Source organism: Benincasa hispida, chromosome 8 (assembly GCF_027475165.1).
Source record: "Benincasa hispida cultivar pf3 chromosome 8, pf3_genome.v1.1, whole genome shotgun sequence".
Classification (NCBI taxonomy): domain Eukaryota; kingdom Viridiplantae; phylum Streptophyta; class Magnoliopsida; order Cucurbitales; family Cucurbitaceae; genus Benincasa; species Benincasa hispida.
The window spans coordinates 568,577-583,734 of NC_143485.1; the positions used below are offsets into that span (position 1 = coordinate 568,577).

Consider the following 15,158-nt stretch of genomic DNA (forward strand, 5'->3'; position numbering starts at 1 on the left):
GAGACCACTAGGAGAATTAGGACACCAATCCCAACAGATAAGGTATCCAGCCTTATTCATCTACTACATACCATTTAGACTATCACTTAAACATGATCCATGAAGTTTAGGGCATACATGTTTAAGCTACCGAAGATAATCTTGGATGTTAGTTTATTGATTTTGTGGGTTAATGCTACTAAATGATAAACAAAACATCTCATATTTTATTAAATAAATAAAATGTTTGTACATTATAATTACAAACTACAGAACCCATGAGATTTAGGGCATCGATCTCAACACTATCTGCTATCTCTGAAATCGGGTAAGAGTGAGTTTCATCTTGCAGGATTATATCCTTAGCTATCTACCCGGTCTTACCCTAAAATGGGAGGCTTATTAAGCAGTGATGATGATCCACTCTTACCCATACAGATTAAAGAAAAATCTTGAATAAATAGAAGTTCATAGTTAGCTCTGGATTGAGATCGAGTTACCTTAGGCCATTATATTGAAATAGTCAGTTTTAACAGTAAACGACGTTATAAAGAAAAGTGACTATTTTGTAGTCCAATTTTATGCAAACATCTTTTGCATAGGATGCCCCCACTTGCATGTCTTTACATGAGCGATTTAGGATCATATTATTTGAATCATATACAAAATGGGTTGCATCCAGTGTTTCCCAACTCTAACCTTATACTTATAGACTGTTTTGATTATATACTCCAACTTGATCCATTTTTTAGTCTCAATATAAAATTCATATTCATGTTATAGCTAGGGGTTCGTTTAGTTTATCAGATTTAGGCTATATACAAGTGAAATTTATATGTTCAATAACAAGTTTATTGAATAAACCTCAACAACAAATTTATTGTAAAATAGAATAAGTTTAAAGATTACAAATTGCGTGTTTTAGGACATAGAACCTAACACAAAAAAAATTCATCAAATGTTCATATGAGCATGCACTTTACATCAAAGTCCGAAATAATGATGTATTGATTGTATACTTATATGTGAAGGAAATCTAAACAGAGATCTCCATGAGCAGCGAAATTGGATCGTTTCAAATTCTATTAAGAATGAACACAACAATTACAGTCTAACCAGAAACGAACATATTATGCATGAATAGAAATTACAGCATGGTAGAAGAGGATACAAGGGATAGAGTATGCGTACCTTTAAAGAACTATTCTTCAAGTATCCCTCAATTAGTTTCCAATGCATCTAAAGTAGCACTCGAACACAACGAACATAACACCAACAGCACAAACAACTTGATGCCCCACAAACCCAATCGAGTCCAACTCGATCCACGAACGGATTTAGAACACCACCACAAGTTTTACCTTGGTATTCTCAGTGTGAGAATCCAGGAGTTGTGGGCTTTGTATGATCTTGGATTGAGGAGGACATGAGGTATACGATCGAGTAGACGATCGAGTAAGTGGGAGATATGAAAACTGTTTATCGTATAGACGATGTACTCGATCGTTTAGAAGATGAAGCCTATCGTATAGACTTTTCTACTCGATCTTGTAGTGACGATCAACGAGTAACTATCGTATAGTCAACTCTTAACGATCGTGTATGCTCTCAACGACTATCGCTTATTAAAAACTCTTTTTACTTGATAACATTTTCTTTGATAATTTCCCGAATAAATCAACTACTAATTTTGGAAAACAATTTTCCTTTTTATCTCACGGTTACCATAAAACTTCCAATAATCTCCCACTCAATTCGGTTATTAGAGAAAAAGAATTAATTATCATATAATTAATATATTATATATAAATATGACAACCAACTTATCATATTATATTATAACCTATAGTTTTAATATTTCATCATATGAAACATATAAACCATAGTTCTTTTTCTATTTTATGGTACTTAATATAAATCATATTTATATTAATTTCTCCAATTAATGTATCTAATACATCATATCAATTATATCACATATAATTGAATTTCCTCTTGTTAATAATCTGATTCTCAACTTGAACCCATTGAGCTACCAAGGGACCTCATGAACCTGTAGCTTAAAGCTCCAATGATACGTGAATAACCGACTAAACTCTTTAGTCACGAGATCCACCATCCATTAACTATTGGTCACTTCACTAAAGACCGATAATTGCACTATTTGCATTATAGATATATTTCTGTGTCTATATGACCAATCAACAGTGCAATAACCCTTCACAAATCACTCGTAAGTACAGCTGAGCCAATTTACCGTTTTTCCCCTATAGTTACATCTAACTCCTTAAGTACCATTGATTCCTCTAATGAACAATAAGTCATAGTCCTACTATGACTGAGTCCTCTCTTCTAAAGAGAGGGTGTAGCCACTATGTTCAAGACCCGAAATCAGCTCTTAAAGGAGAAATTTATCTACTTATCCTGCTTCGGGGAAGGAGTGAATTTTGTCTTGTGTAGCTGAGTTCCCAGCTCCCCAATTAGACGAATCCCCAAAAAGGTAGGCTTGTTGAGTTGGAAATCTGGCCATTTTCACCCATACTAATCAAAGGACCGCCCTCATAGGCAGGAGTTCCCAACTCACTCAGGAATAAGGTCATGTCACCTATGGTCATTTTAGTGAAATGTAAGTCTCAATTATCAACGACGTTATATAAAGAGACTAATCATCTCGTGGTCCGGTCTTATACAGACTCTTTATATAGGACACCTCCACTCGCATGTCTCCACATGAATGGTCAGAATCAAACCTTGTAGCAGTTTACAACATTTGAAATATCTACAAAGTGAGTTGTATCTGTAGTGTCAAGTGGGTTGTATCTGTAGTGTCACCAGGATAAGGTATCCCTCTTTTACCCTTATACTCCAGTCCATTTAGATTACTACATAAGGCATGATCCACTTATATGTCTCACATACATGCTTAAGTTACATGAAATAACCACAGATCTTAGTTTAATTGATATGAGTAAATGCAAATAAAATAACATTTATTAATAACAATGTGTACAAAATGTTTACAAACTACGAGACCACCGGAAGAATTAGGACACCAATCCCAACAGTATGTAGATGACTTGATCTTTACAGGTAGCAATCCTAGCATGTTCATCGAGTTTAAAGAAGAGATGGCGAATGAGTTTTAGATGACCGACATCGGCCTCATGTCTTACTAACTCGACATTGAAGTAAAGGAAGAAGATAAAGACATCTTTATCACAGAGGAAGACTATGCTAAGGAAGTGATCAAGAAGTTCACAATGGATGATTCTAATCCAGTAAACACACCCATGTAATGCGAAATCAAACTGTCGCTTTGCGAGGAAGAAGAAAGCGTGGATCCAACACTCTTTAAAAGCTTGGTTGGAAATTTTCGGTATCTAACATGCACATGACCTGATATTCTCTATGCAGTTGGAGTTATCAATCACTTCATGGAGAAACCAACAACCACACACTTGAAGGCAATAAAGAGAATTCTTCAATACATCGAAGGTAGAATAAACTAACATGTTCTACCTTCACGTGGATGTCAAAGAAGCAATCGATTGTTACTCACTCCACATATGAAGCAGAATATGTAGTTACTACTGGCCTTATGTGTTTTCCATGAAATTTGGCTGAGAAGTCTATTACAGGAATTAAGACTACCACAAGAGGAGCCAACCAAAATTTTCATGGACAAAAAATCAGCAATTTCCTTGAACAAGAGCCCAATCTTTCACAATCGGAGTAAACACATCAATACACGTTATCATTATATTAGAGTGTGCTTAAGAAGAAAGGATGTGCAATTAGAGTATGTGAAGACTCATGATCATGTAACTGACATATTCACTAAGCCTCATAAAAAAGAAGACTTCACAAGATTGAGAGATTTCCTGGGAGTAACAAAATCAAGTTTAAGAGGGGGTATTGAAACGTAAACTTGATTTTGGGTTAGAGTTATTTGGGCTATTTATCATAAAAGAGAAAACTTCACAAGATTGAGAGATTTGCTGGAATAACAAAATCAAGTTTAAGAGGAGGTGTTGAAATGTAAACTTGATTTTGTGTTAGAGTTATTTGGGCCTAGTCCAAAACAAAATCCTAATTTCTAGAAGTATTAATTATTGAAATATTCTAGAGAAATTACATGTAGGAGATATTTAGAGCATTTTGTAGGATTCTCTAGAACATATGAGAGAAATGTGTAATTATAAACAATAGTCTAGATATACATTTGTAGCCACTAGATCATGAATGTGTTGGCAAAATTCTAACCATAGATTTAGGAGTACCAACTAATATAAATAGGAGGGATGTCCTACTATTTGTATCAAGCCAAAAAATTAGAAGTGCTCAATAACATAAGTAGCATTCTTTCTTAATTCTCTCTTCCCAATTTCCTCCAACTTTCAAAATTTCTTTCCAACAACCTATTCTAAAAACTCGATTAAAATGTATGGTTTTAAAATTCACAAACGAAACCTTACATATTCTTCAAAACTTGGAACTAAAAAGTTAATGTTAATAAATGTGTATAAGAAAATAAAAGATATTGAGAGAGAAAGATTAGGTTCCTTCAATTTCGATTTTCCACTCTCACTTTACTAATTGTTAGACTAGTGAGAAGGAAAGTTATTATATTTATATATAATGCTACACCTTTAATTTACAGCCAATAGAAAGTAGAAAAAAAAATAAAAGGAGATTGATTCAAAAAAATTCAAATCTACACTGAGAGAAACCAGCATTAAATCTTTGACCTAACTCTCTTGAAATGACCATTGTGCCCTCGCCATGATAGTTCCCTCCTCCATCTTTCATGTGGCCAATTCAATGCTCCTCACATGGCTTCGCACGTGACATCTATCCATCAACCTTCACCGGCGGACGGCGGTTTCCGGTCAGTATTATTAGAGATATTCCAAAGGCGGTGGTATTCAAACTCATTTGAAATGTGAGTGAAAGCTTTGAGGATGATTTCATGATGGTAAGGAGAATTGAGATGGAGGAAGCAATTGAGAAGCTCTTGAAGACCATTGGGGGAGTAAATTCTCTTCTCCACGATCATTTGAACCATCGATCGGCAAAAATCCTCATATGGGTTGTCAGAATCCTTCTCGACCGCGATGCTATCGTCGCCGATGCGGATAGTCACTGGGCTTTGGATTCCGGTGGTGGATTTGGTAGTGGAGCTACAGTCTTCATCGTCAAGAGAGAGACCGCCATTCCGGTCGTTGCTCGAGGTTGAAGAGGATCGTCTGAAGGAAGTGGTGGTTGGCTTCTTGTTAGGTTCGACAACGTCGGAGAGTTTCGGTTTCCGACAGCCGCCACAGCCGCTGGTGGAGGAGAAAATGGATGTGAACTTCTTCTTGCGATTAGACATAAATGAGAGAGAGAGGGTTTTGCTGTATGGGTTAGTCTTTTCTAGTTGAGAGAGATGTGGGCTTAAAAGTCCTAAAAACTAAATTTTCGCAAAGAGCCATACTTAAAAATAAATAAATAAATAAAGCAAAATAATTTTTTAAAAAGAAATTTGAGATAAATTGTGATTAGACAATTAGTCGTAGCTAAAATACACCTCAATAGATGATAATTTTTCACGTGTTTAGAATACAAATATTTTTTATTTCTCTCATTTTAACTTAATTCTCTCCATAAATTTAAATAAATAAGTCTTTTGAGTTATAAATAGGTTTTGACATTTTTTATATATGCGAGAGAATGCAAGTGTGAGAGAAAAAATTATAGTGTAAGAGAACTCTAGTTTTTGCGAAAATGGTTTTTCTTTCAACACTGATTATATCATTGAAGAAGCTCTCGATATTTTATTTATGTTCAAAATAAATAATCACTTCTCCTCATACTAAATATTGTAGTTAAATATATGAGAAAGAAACTATATAAAAAAAATATGTTGACTATGTATTTAATTATTCATTTTATTGTTATTATGAGGCAACCATATTGTAGTGGTCTCTCATTCTATAACTTTCCGTGAGGGAGACCTTTACTCTATGGAGATTAATATAGGTTTCATTTAAACCAATATTATTGAATATCAATGGATAAGTTTAAACAATAGACCGCTTTGCTCAATTTTGTCTCATTCATAATCAAATTAATATCAAAATCAAAATACAACTTTTTAAGTTTTTTCATACAATAATATTGAATTATTTGATACGTTGAGGAGGACTACCAAAGAGATTATTAGAGTTTGTTGGAATAATATGACGGCTAATTTTGCTCTATTTGGTAATAGTTTTTAAGAAGAACAAAAATTACATTAATATAACTAATAAACCATTTTTAATTTGTATTCAATTACATTACATAACTAATACACCATTTTTAGTTTAATATAGGATTGTTTTATTTTTTTTAAATATAATAAAATATTAATATTTATCAATAATATATTACGTTAGATTGTACTGATAGAAGTCTATCCTAATTTTTTTATTTAAAATAATTATCTTAAAGTATAAACTGCAAAATTTATTTAAAAGCTCAAATGTAGTTGTTGTTGATGACGAAAGGGTGTTGAAAAAGGCATAGTTGGACATTTTATTATAGTTGTAAGCAAAATTGGACATCTGGCGCTATGTGAAACAATTAATTATATATATTATTTAATAAACACACAGTTGCAGTTAATTAAATTATAATGAAACTCATCTTCAACAAAAAAAAAAAAAAAAAAAAAAAAAAAAATTAAATAAATGAAACTTAGGACTATTCCAATATGATTTTGACAATTTTTAAACCTATCATGACACTGCCCCTTCACTCAACATCAACAATGAAGAAATCGTGATATTTCGTTAAAATGAAAGTACGATAGAAATTTGGACGATAATATTAGTTTATCATGAATGTCAAAATATCGACAATATATCATCAAAATATATCGATATCGGTGATATCATTGATTCAATAATATCGTGATATATTCGTGATATATATATTTTTTTTTTTGTTAAGAAATTATGTTATTGTTTTCGTTAATATTAATTATGTTCGCTTAAGTATAGCAAACATTGCATTGATTAGCTGGTCATTGGCGTTAAACATGCGTAGGAGGTTATGGGTTTGACCTTTATCTTAGTTGCTTTGTTCTATTTATTTTTCTTCTTTTTTTTTTCGTTCATTACACCTCACTTTTTTTTTTTTTTTTTTTATTAATTATTATGTAATCGAATTCTTTAATAAACATGATTTATATTTATCTTCTCTATCTATTTTTTTAAGCCATTCCCTATCTTCGTTTTCCATTTTTGTTTATATTGTAAAACGGTTCACACGAGGTTTTCAGAGAAACATGTTCCGTGGAATTGAGCTTGTGTTGATGTAGATTTGATGTGGATGTAATTCGATCTCTAGTATTTGATCTCATGATTCTCTCTCAGTTGAATGTGCACTCTTGACTTGGCAAAGCGGAGTACATGTTGTTTTTGAAGTTGAAGTTTTGGAAGAATGTTTGTATCTTTAGGATTTGAGCTTCAAGGAGTGGTTCAATTTTAAAGAATGAGTCTTTTGATCCTAGAGAATTTTCTCTAGGCTCTTTGAAGTATAAAATTTCTGAAAAGAACTCCTAGATTCACAGAGTTGTCAGGTGGGCTTGGGTTTGGTTGGTCTTGGATCTAGCTCTACTCATTTAATTGGATTTATGGCTAATTTGACATTTGGGCCAAAATAAGTATATCTTTTAGCTCAAATTATAATATCAAATTGGACCAAATTAATTTCATTCAATCCAATTGTCATGATGAAACAAGTGGTATCATCGAAAACTGCCCATCTATTTTTTGTAATTTTGTCACCAATGGAGGAAATTACATGGCAATTTGTGATTAATTCAAAATTTATCCTTCAACAGATGCCCCTTCTCAAGATTTATGTACATTTACGGATGGGTGAATCTCGAAAATAATAAAGTTTGAATCAAAAGGCAAGTTGTTTGGTCTTGATTTAAACTTCTTTTGCTGTATAAGTCATACTATGAATTTAGACTTAAGTTTGACTAGAGTTTTGGATAAAATTCAGAATATGACTAAATTTTTAATTTGTGATAAACTTGGGGTATTATCTACACTCTAATTTAACTTGAGGATAAAAGCCTAAATTTGGATGATTTGAATTTAGGATAAAATTTGAAATATAGCAAAAATTTTAATTTGAGATAGATTTTAGGTTTTATTCATAATTTAAATTAAATTAAGTATAAAATTTGGAATATAGACAATTTTTTTAATATTAGAGAAATTTCAAGCTTTATCCCAAATTTAATTTGAAGATAAAAGCCTACGAATTTGAATTTAGCATGAAATTTAGATGATGGGCAATTTTAATTTAATTTGAGTGAAATTTCAAGCTTTATCCCTAATCTAATTTGGAGGTAATAGCCTATGAAATGAATTTTAAATAAAATTTTGGACGAAATTTAGAATATGCACAAATTTTGATCTGAGACAAAATCGAGATATTATTCTCAATTTTAGTTGACTCATGAATAATAATCAAACTTGGATGATTTGAATTTGAAATAAAATTTGGAATATAACCAAATTTTCATTTGAGATAATTTTAAGACCTCACTCCACAATTTGATTTATTTTAAGGATAAGTGGCTTTGATGACTTGAACCTCGAACAAAATTTATCCAAATTAAATGGCTTTAATATTTAATTTCACCTCAAACCCTTTATTTATTTATTTTGAATGGAACAAATAAGATAATCCAATTTAAATTTAATTAGATTTCTTAATCTGAAAATATCTCATTTGATTCAAATCTGATTCCAAATCTAACGAGGAATTGGATCAGCCAATCTCTAAAAATCGGACCAGTGCGACTCTCAATTTTTTTTAACAAAGCGCGAGGTGACTCTCAATCTAACGAGGAATTGACTCTTCTTGAATTCTCCTTTCTTCGTCATTTAGATCATCTTATATTTTTGTTAATTGCAGCATCTAAAGCTTGACACTCATGTTTGCTTGATTTAATGGACCCATGCTTGCTGAATTGCAAGGTAAGTGGGTACAATCAGATTTTTTTTGGTAAATTCTCAGCTTTATGTGTCACAGGGCTAACACCTTTTTTTTTTTTTTTTTCATATTTTTCTTCCTTTTTAAATTTTTTTTTGCTTGTTTCTTCTTCTCTTTCTTTTCCATTTCTTCCTGACCTTTTGCAAACACTGCCGCCCGACCAGCCACGACAGCTCGATCAGAGTTGGAACCCAATCGCCACTAATCCGGCGGTGCACGACCGACAATGCTTGCCAGAGTAGTTGGCGGCTACACCTCCTTTTAAACGCACGATTCAGATTAGCGGCAAGCTTAACACGACCACAAAAAAGAAAGATGAGGATGGGTCTGTAGGGTTATTTTTTTTTTTTTCCTTTTTCTCTTTTTCTCTTTTTTTCTTTTTCTTTTCTTTTCTTTTTCCTTCTTTCTTCTTTCTTTTTTCTATTCATTATTTCCATTTGATTTCATTTTTTTAATAAATCTCTTTTAAATTTTCTATCACCCTCTTTTTTTACTTTTTAAATTTATATATATATATATATTCAATTTACTAACTTGTCTTCTTTCTTTTTTTTTTTTTTTTTTTTAAATAGCTATGAATAGAATGAGAGGTAGTTCAGAGCTTCGATTTTAGTGTTCCTCCTACAAGCATGATCTTAATCCGCGACTTGAGGATTTCGCCGACTGCACGCTTTGTATTCTACTTGCTATAATCTCAATATTTTGTTGGCTCCGGTTTTACTGTGCGACCTGAGAATTCTGTTAAATTTGGCTTCAGTCTTTAACTCGAGTGTTCTGTCGGTTTCAAGCTCAGTGCTCTTTGATTTTAGTACATTACCTGAGGATTCCATCAATTTTGGCTTCAGTCTTTGATTCGAGCATTCTGTCGGTTACAAGCTCAATCCTCTACCGATTTTTATCTTAGCACTCCATTGGCTTCGATCTTAGTGCACAACCTAAGGATTCCATTGGTTTTGGCTTCAGTCTTTGGATTGAGTATTTCGTAGGTTTCAAGCTCAATGCTCTACAGGCTTTGATCTCAGCGTTCCATTGGATTTGATCTTAGTGCGCAACCTAAGGATTCCATTAGTTTTGGCTTCAATCTTTGACTCGAGCATTCTGTCGATTTCAAGCTCAATGCTCTACCAGTTTTGATCTTAGTGCTCCATTGGCATCGATCTTAGTGTGAGACTTGAGGATTTTGTCGATTTTGACTTAGCATTCCGTCGGTTTCAATCTCAGTGCTCTACTAGCTTTGTTCTCAATATTCTACATATATTCTGGCCTATAATACGTCAATGACAGATCCATCCATTTTTTTTATCTTTCATCCACCATCTTTTTTCAAAATTCATGCGGTTGAGACTCAGCCATTTTTTTTTTGTTATGTAGTGCCATGGTTTACTTTACCGAACACATTTTGTCTGGAAAGAGGTATCTTGTGATTCTTGCGAATAAGGACCAAACTACCAAAGATGGACTTAGCCTTTTCGTGGAGGAGCTGCTAGATGCTCTTTTTGCAGATGCTTTGCTAGATTTGGACGATGGCACAATTTTTATTGAATTAACAATAGAGGTATCCCTGGCTCCACATAAAATAGTGTGGATGATAATGGGCAGAAATGCACGTTATCATAGTGCTAAGTTCTTAAACAATGTTGGACTGTGTTGATAAAATATGTTAATTTGCATCCATTAAGCATCAATTTCATAATATTGCGGTCACATGCATTTATCGCATTAGAATAGTTGATTTTTTTTTTTATTTTTGTGCAAAATATGCATTAACGCAATGTAAGAATTGCGATCATAAGAAATCATTGGTTGAACGCAACTTCACTGCAAGGCTTTGCGATGATTGTGTTCGCAACATTCGCCCAAGAAGGATCGTCGCAACTTGGTCAGCGCAACATGGTGGGTGCATCTGGGTGAAAGGCTAATTAATCGTGATGGGACAGAAAGTTGATGACAGTTGAATCCGAATTAAGTTGACAGTCGATAATGATCACAAGTACATTCAGCTTTTCAGTGACAAATATTCGGCACATTAGTCAGGAATTAAAGCCGTCCCATTTATACAATCATGAGAGAGAAGTCGTCGTTCACCTTGGATGTCTATAAATACCAGAGGCAGCCTTTAGAGAAGGGGTTCACGAGTTCACTATTCTTTGTTCCACAAGTTCGCACGCCCTTGTTCATAGTTTTCTTTTGTTTTAAGGCGGACGCGAGGGAGAAGGTTGTGCCGATAGATCGTTCCGGTAAGCTTGGGAGAGCGTCGGAAGCTTCAAGAACAGAGAGAGGGCTGACGCCTGCGGAAGCAGGAACATCTTTAGAACCGAATAGAGATTACAGTGTAAAAGCCTCGGTCAGCAAGGAATTACTACTAGGTTCTTTACCTTTAACTTCCATTGTTATTTTGTACTCCACTCATTTATTGAAATGAAATCTACTTCTCTATATCTGTTCACTCTCTATTATTTACGCATGAGTAGCTAAATTAGTTGAATGAGTTGAGAAGCATTTAGCTAGCACAACTAGAGAATCTTCATACTATGCGATTATCTTGTATTATGTATGCTTCATTTGTTCATTAGAGATACTCGAGAGGGTAGTCTAAGGAGAAGATCTAGGCTTGGGAAGGTCAGGTTAGAATCTAGGCTCGGGATAGTCAGATTAGAACGAATAAACAAGAGATAGGAGCTTAGGAATGAGCACTATTTGCTATCAACGCATCGCATGCTTCCTAGAGATAGGATATGATTGTATGCGGTCATCTTGCTTTTATGCATTTTGCATCATCGCATAGGACAAGAGTAGAGACTTAGGGATAAGCTCTATGGACACTTTTGCATTCAACACATGCGTCCTAGACTTAGGAGCATTGCATTTGCATTGGAAAATGACTTGTTGTGCATGGTGGTAGCATGATCGCATAGTTTGACGCATTCTCAAGTAACGCTAGCTAAAGATCTTTTCAACCTGTTCATCGCATACTCAGTGCATCTATCACATAACTGAATTTTCTCAAATCCGTCGCATTTTGTTTATTTTCTCATTAACGCAATCAACAAAAAACCAACAATTTATTTATTTGGCCACCGCAAAGTTTTCATAAAAATTACTAACGCAATCTGTTTTCACAAGTCCCTGTGTTCGACCCTGGACTTACCAGGAAACTCAGTGGAATTTACACTTGGATTCTGCTGAGGAAACTTGAGTGCACAACGCAATTTCATCAATGCATATCATCCATAATCCACTTCATAAAATTAAGCATCAGTGGACTTTAAAGTCTACCATTCACGACGGGGCCTCTAACTTTGATAGAGTATTAACTGTTAGGCGTTATTTGATTGAAGATGAGACTCGTTGGAATACCATAACAAAGGTCTCTGAAGAGTTCACCTTTACTGAATTCCTCAGCGGAAATGAGTGATCATCTTGTGCCAATGAATTTCGTTTTGGAAAAACTCAAAACATAGAAATAATTGGAACTAGGATAAACATTAAATACCTAACATGCTTAATAGATTCAAGGGAGAAATCTACAAACCTTTGAAGACCGTCTTCTACAAGTTTTTCTCCACAGTATGAACTGTTGCAAACTTCGCGAACACTTGGTTTCTGTAACATCCTGAGTTGTAGGAAGTTTTAAGTTAATTATCGTAAATTATTGAGTTTTAGTTTTTCTAATCTTTGTAATTTGGAATCAAATTGTTACAGTTGAAGAAGTTTTATTGGTTAATGTGAATTCTTTGAGTAGAGTTTTAAATTAATTAGAAGGGATAACTGAATTATTTGGATAAGAAATTTTGAGTTTTTGTGAAATTTGAAAAGGAAAAGGGGAAATTGTGGTTTTAAACTTATACCCTCTTTAATTTTGGAATTTAGATCCAAATATTAAGTAAAAGATTTGGATTTAAGTATCTAAAAAAATTTGTAAATTTGTATTTAAGTTAATTTGGGAAGTTGGAATTTAATTTTTGGATTTTATGTCACATGAATTTAATTTGGAGTTATTGTCAAAATTAAATTCAATTTGGATGGGAAGTAGTTAATTTTGAATTGAAAGTAAGTGATGGATAGTTATAGATGGATTTGGAGTTATATGAATTTAATTGGGAGTTATTGTCAAGATTAATTTCAATTTGGAGGGAAAGTAGTTAATTTTGATTTGGAAGATGGATGGTTATAGATGGATTTGGAGTTATTGTCAAAATTAAATTCAAAATTATGCAGGCTAATTGTCGGGTCGTTATAGATGAGAAGAATGTAACAACCCGTGTATTCGTAATTTTGAATTAAATTCAAATGAATTTATCTCTTCCCTCCCTCTCTCTCTCCCTTACGCACGGCACACCCCCCAAACCCTCTCTCTCTCTTTTGTCTTCATGAAGCGCCCCCACCCTTTGAGATTTTTTCCTCCCCGCCATTCATCCCTTCGCCCAGATCTGAGCGCATTGCTCATCCGCCGCCACTGATCTGCCACACATATTTTCTTTCCTTCGTTACTATTCTTGTTGGATTTTGGCTTCGGGATTGAAGTTGGTGTGGAATTTATTTTTTGTTTAGCGGGTCGATTTTGTTGGCATTTTTGGCATAGTTTGGGAACGTTAAGTTGAGTGCTGCTAGGGTTTGATTGCTTGAGCTAGTCTTAGAATTTTGACTCGAGGTAAGTAATCTACTATTGAAACTGCCCATGTGCCAAGCAACGAAATTTAAGCTATCATTAAAGATTATGAGGTTGTTTGTATAGATATGTATGAGGAAAGAGTTTCTCTGATTATATATGAACAATGTGTGATTGTTAGCATCAACTTCAGTATGTGTGATATATCAACTCCTATGGATGTTTGAGTATAAGGTGATGTATATATATGTTGTGAACCTATGTTATGATGTATGATATATTTATGAAATTGTTGTATATACCGTTAGTTTGATACTCACCAGAGGTTGTGTCTCCTTCGGGATTGACTAGAGGTTGTGTATCCTTCAGAATTCACTAGAGGTTGTGTCTCCTCCGGGATTCACTATTGGTCGTGTTTCCTTCGGGATTCACTATAGATAGTTGGTACTCCTAACTACGGTAGGATGAGTTTACATGTTCATTTATATGTGTTCCATGAATATTAAGGATGTATGTTCGTCCCACCAAAGGTCGACATCTAGAGGACATGGATGTCTAGCCTGACCTCAGTAGTGGGATTACTTACTGAGTATTTTATACTCATAATTTCTTATGTTATGTTTTTTAGGTAAGAGCAAGGACGTACCAACGAGTAACAGAAGGAATCGATGACCGTGCCACTGGGACCAAAGAAATGCTTCCGCTCATGTTTTCATATTTTAGTGTTTTAAAATTTCAGTCTTCATGTGAGAATTTAGAGTTTCATGGTTGAAATTTTTATTTATCAGACTTCATGAAATTTATTTTGAAATATTTTCAGTTATTTGGATGTTACAAAAGTATTTATGTAAATAAATTTGTTTGATTTAGCTAAAATTTGTGAGAGAGTCGTTGTGAGATTTATGCATGTATTAAGTAATGACCTTATATAAATCCTAAAAAGTTTAGGTTTTTACAGTTTCATCTTCAAACTTAACGTATAGAGAACACCACCACTTGATCTTTCTTAATAATCTTTGGATAAGAATCGAAGAAAGTGTGGGCTCTTTGATTTTGGTAAGAGAAGAAAATAATATTGAGATGGAACATCAGAGTTTTGTAGAGAATTTTTTAGTTCCAAAAAATTTTGTATATCTTTTTTCTCCTAAAACATTGAGAGAAGGGGGAAGCTATTTCTCAATAACTCCCCACTCTTATAGGATAAGTCCCAAATTAAATATTATTAAATATAATTTAATATAATTAAATTAATAGTATTAATTTAATTAAAATACATATTAAATCATATTTTGTATATAATTAAATAAACAAGGCTAATTAATTACCAATTAACTAATTAATTAATTAAATATCACATATTTAATTTAATTTGAATCATATTCAAATAATATTCTCTCATATAACCTATAGTTTAATATGAATCTCATTCATATTAACTTTAACCCATAGTTTTATATGAATCTTATTTATATAAATAATATTTTAATCTTATTCAAATATTCATCTCTCTCATATAATAAAGTATAATTTTAAT

General features: G+C 33.3%; 1 protein-coding gene and 1 long non-coding RNA gene across 2 annotated transcripts; one reads left to right on the forward strand and one right to left on the reverse strand.

Annotated features, from left to right (window-relative positions):
- Nucleotides 1–4,538: 4,538 nt before the first annotated feature.
- Nucleotides 4,539–5,424, reverse strand: LOC120069527 (transcription repressor OFP6-like). Its single transcript, XM_039021303.2, has one exon. The coding sequence runs from the start codon at nucleotides 5,348–5,350 to the stop codon at nucleotides 4,838–4,840; it is 513 nt and encodes a 170-aa protein (XP_038877231.1). The 5' UTR covers nucleotides 5,351–5,424; the 3' UTR covers nucleotides 4,539–4,837.
- A 3,302-nt stretch (nucleotides 5,425–8,726) lies between these two features.
- LOC150034274 (uncharacterized) lies at nucleotides 8,727–14,493 on the forward strand. The gene is made up of 3 exons (XR_016531082.1): nucleotides 8,727–8,850; nucleotides 8,938–8,999; nucleotides 14,253–14,493. It is a non-coding gene; the product is annotated as an uncharacterized LOC150034274 (long non-coding RNA).
- Nucleotides 14,494–15,158: the final 665 nt, after the last annotated feature.

What these genes read in the sequence shown, in the direction of transcription:
- LOC120069527 (XM_039021303.2), bottom strand. Translation starts at nt 5,350, where the DNA reads ATGTCTAATCGCAAGAAGAAGTTCACATCCATTTTCTCCTCCACCAGC.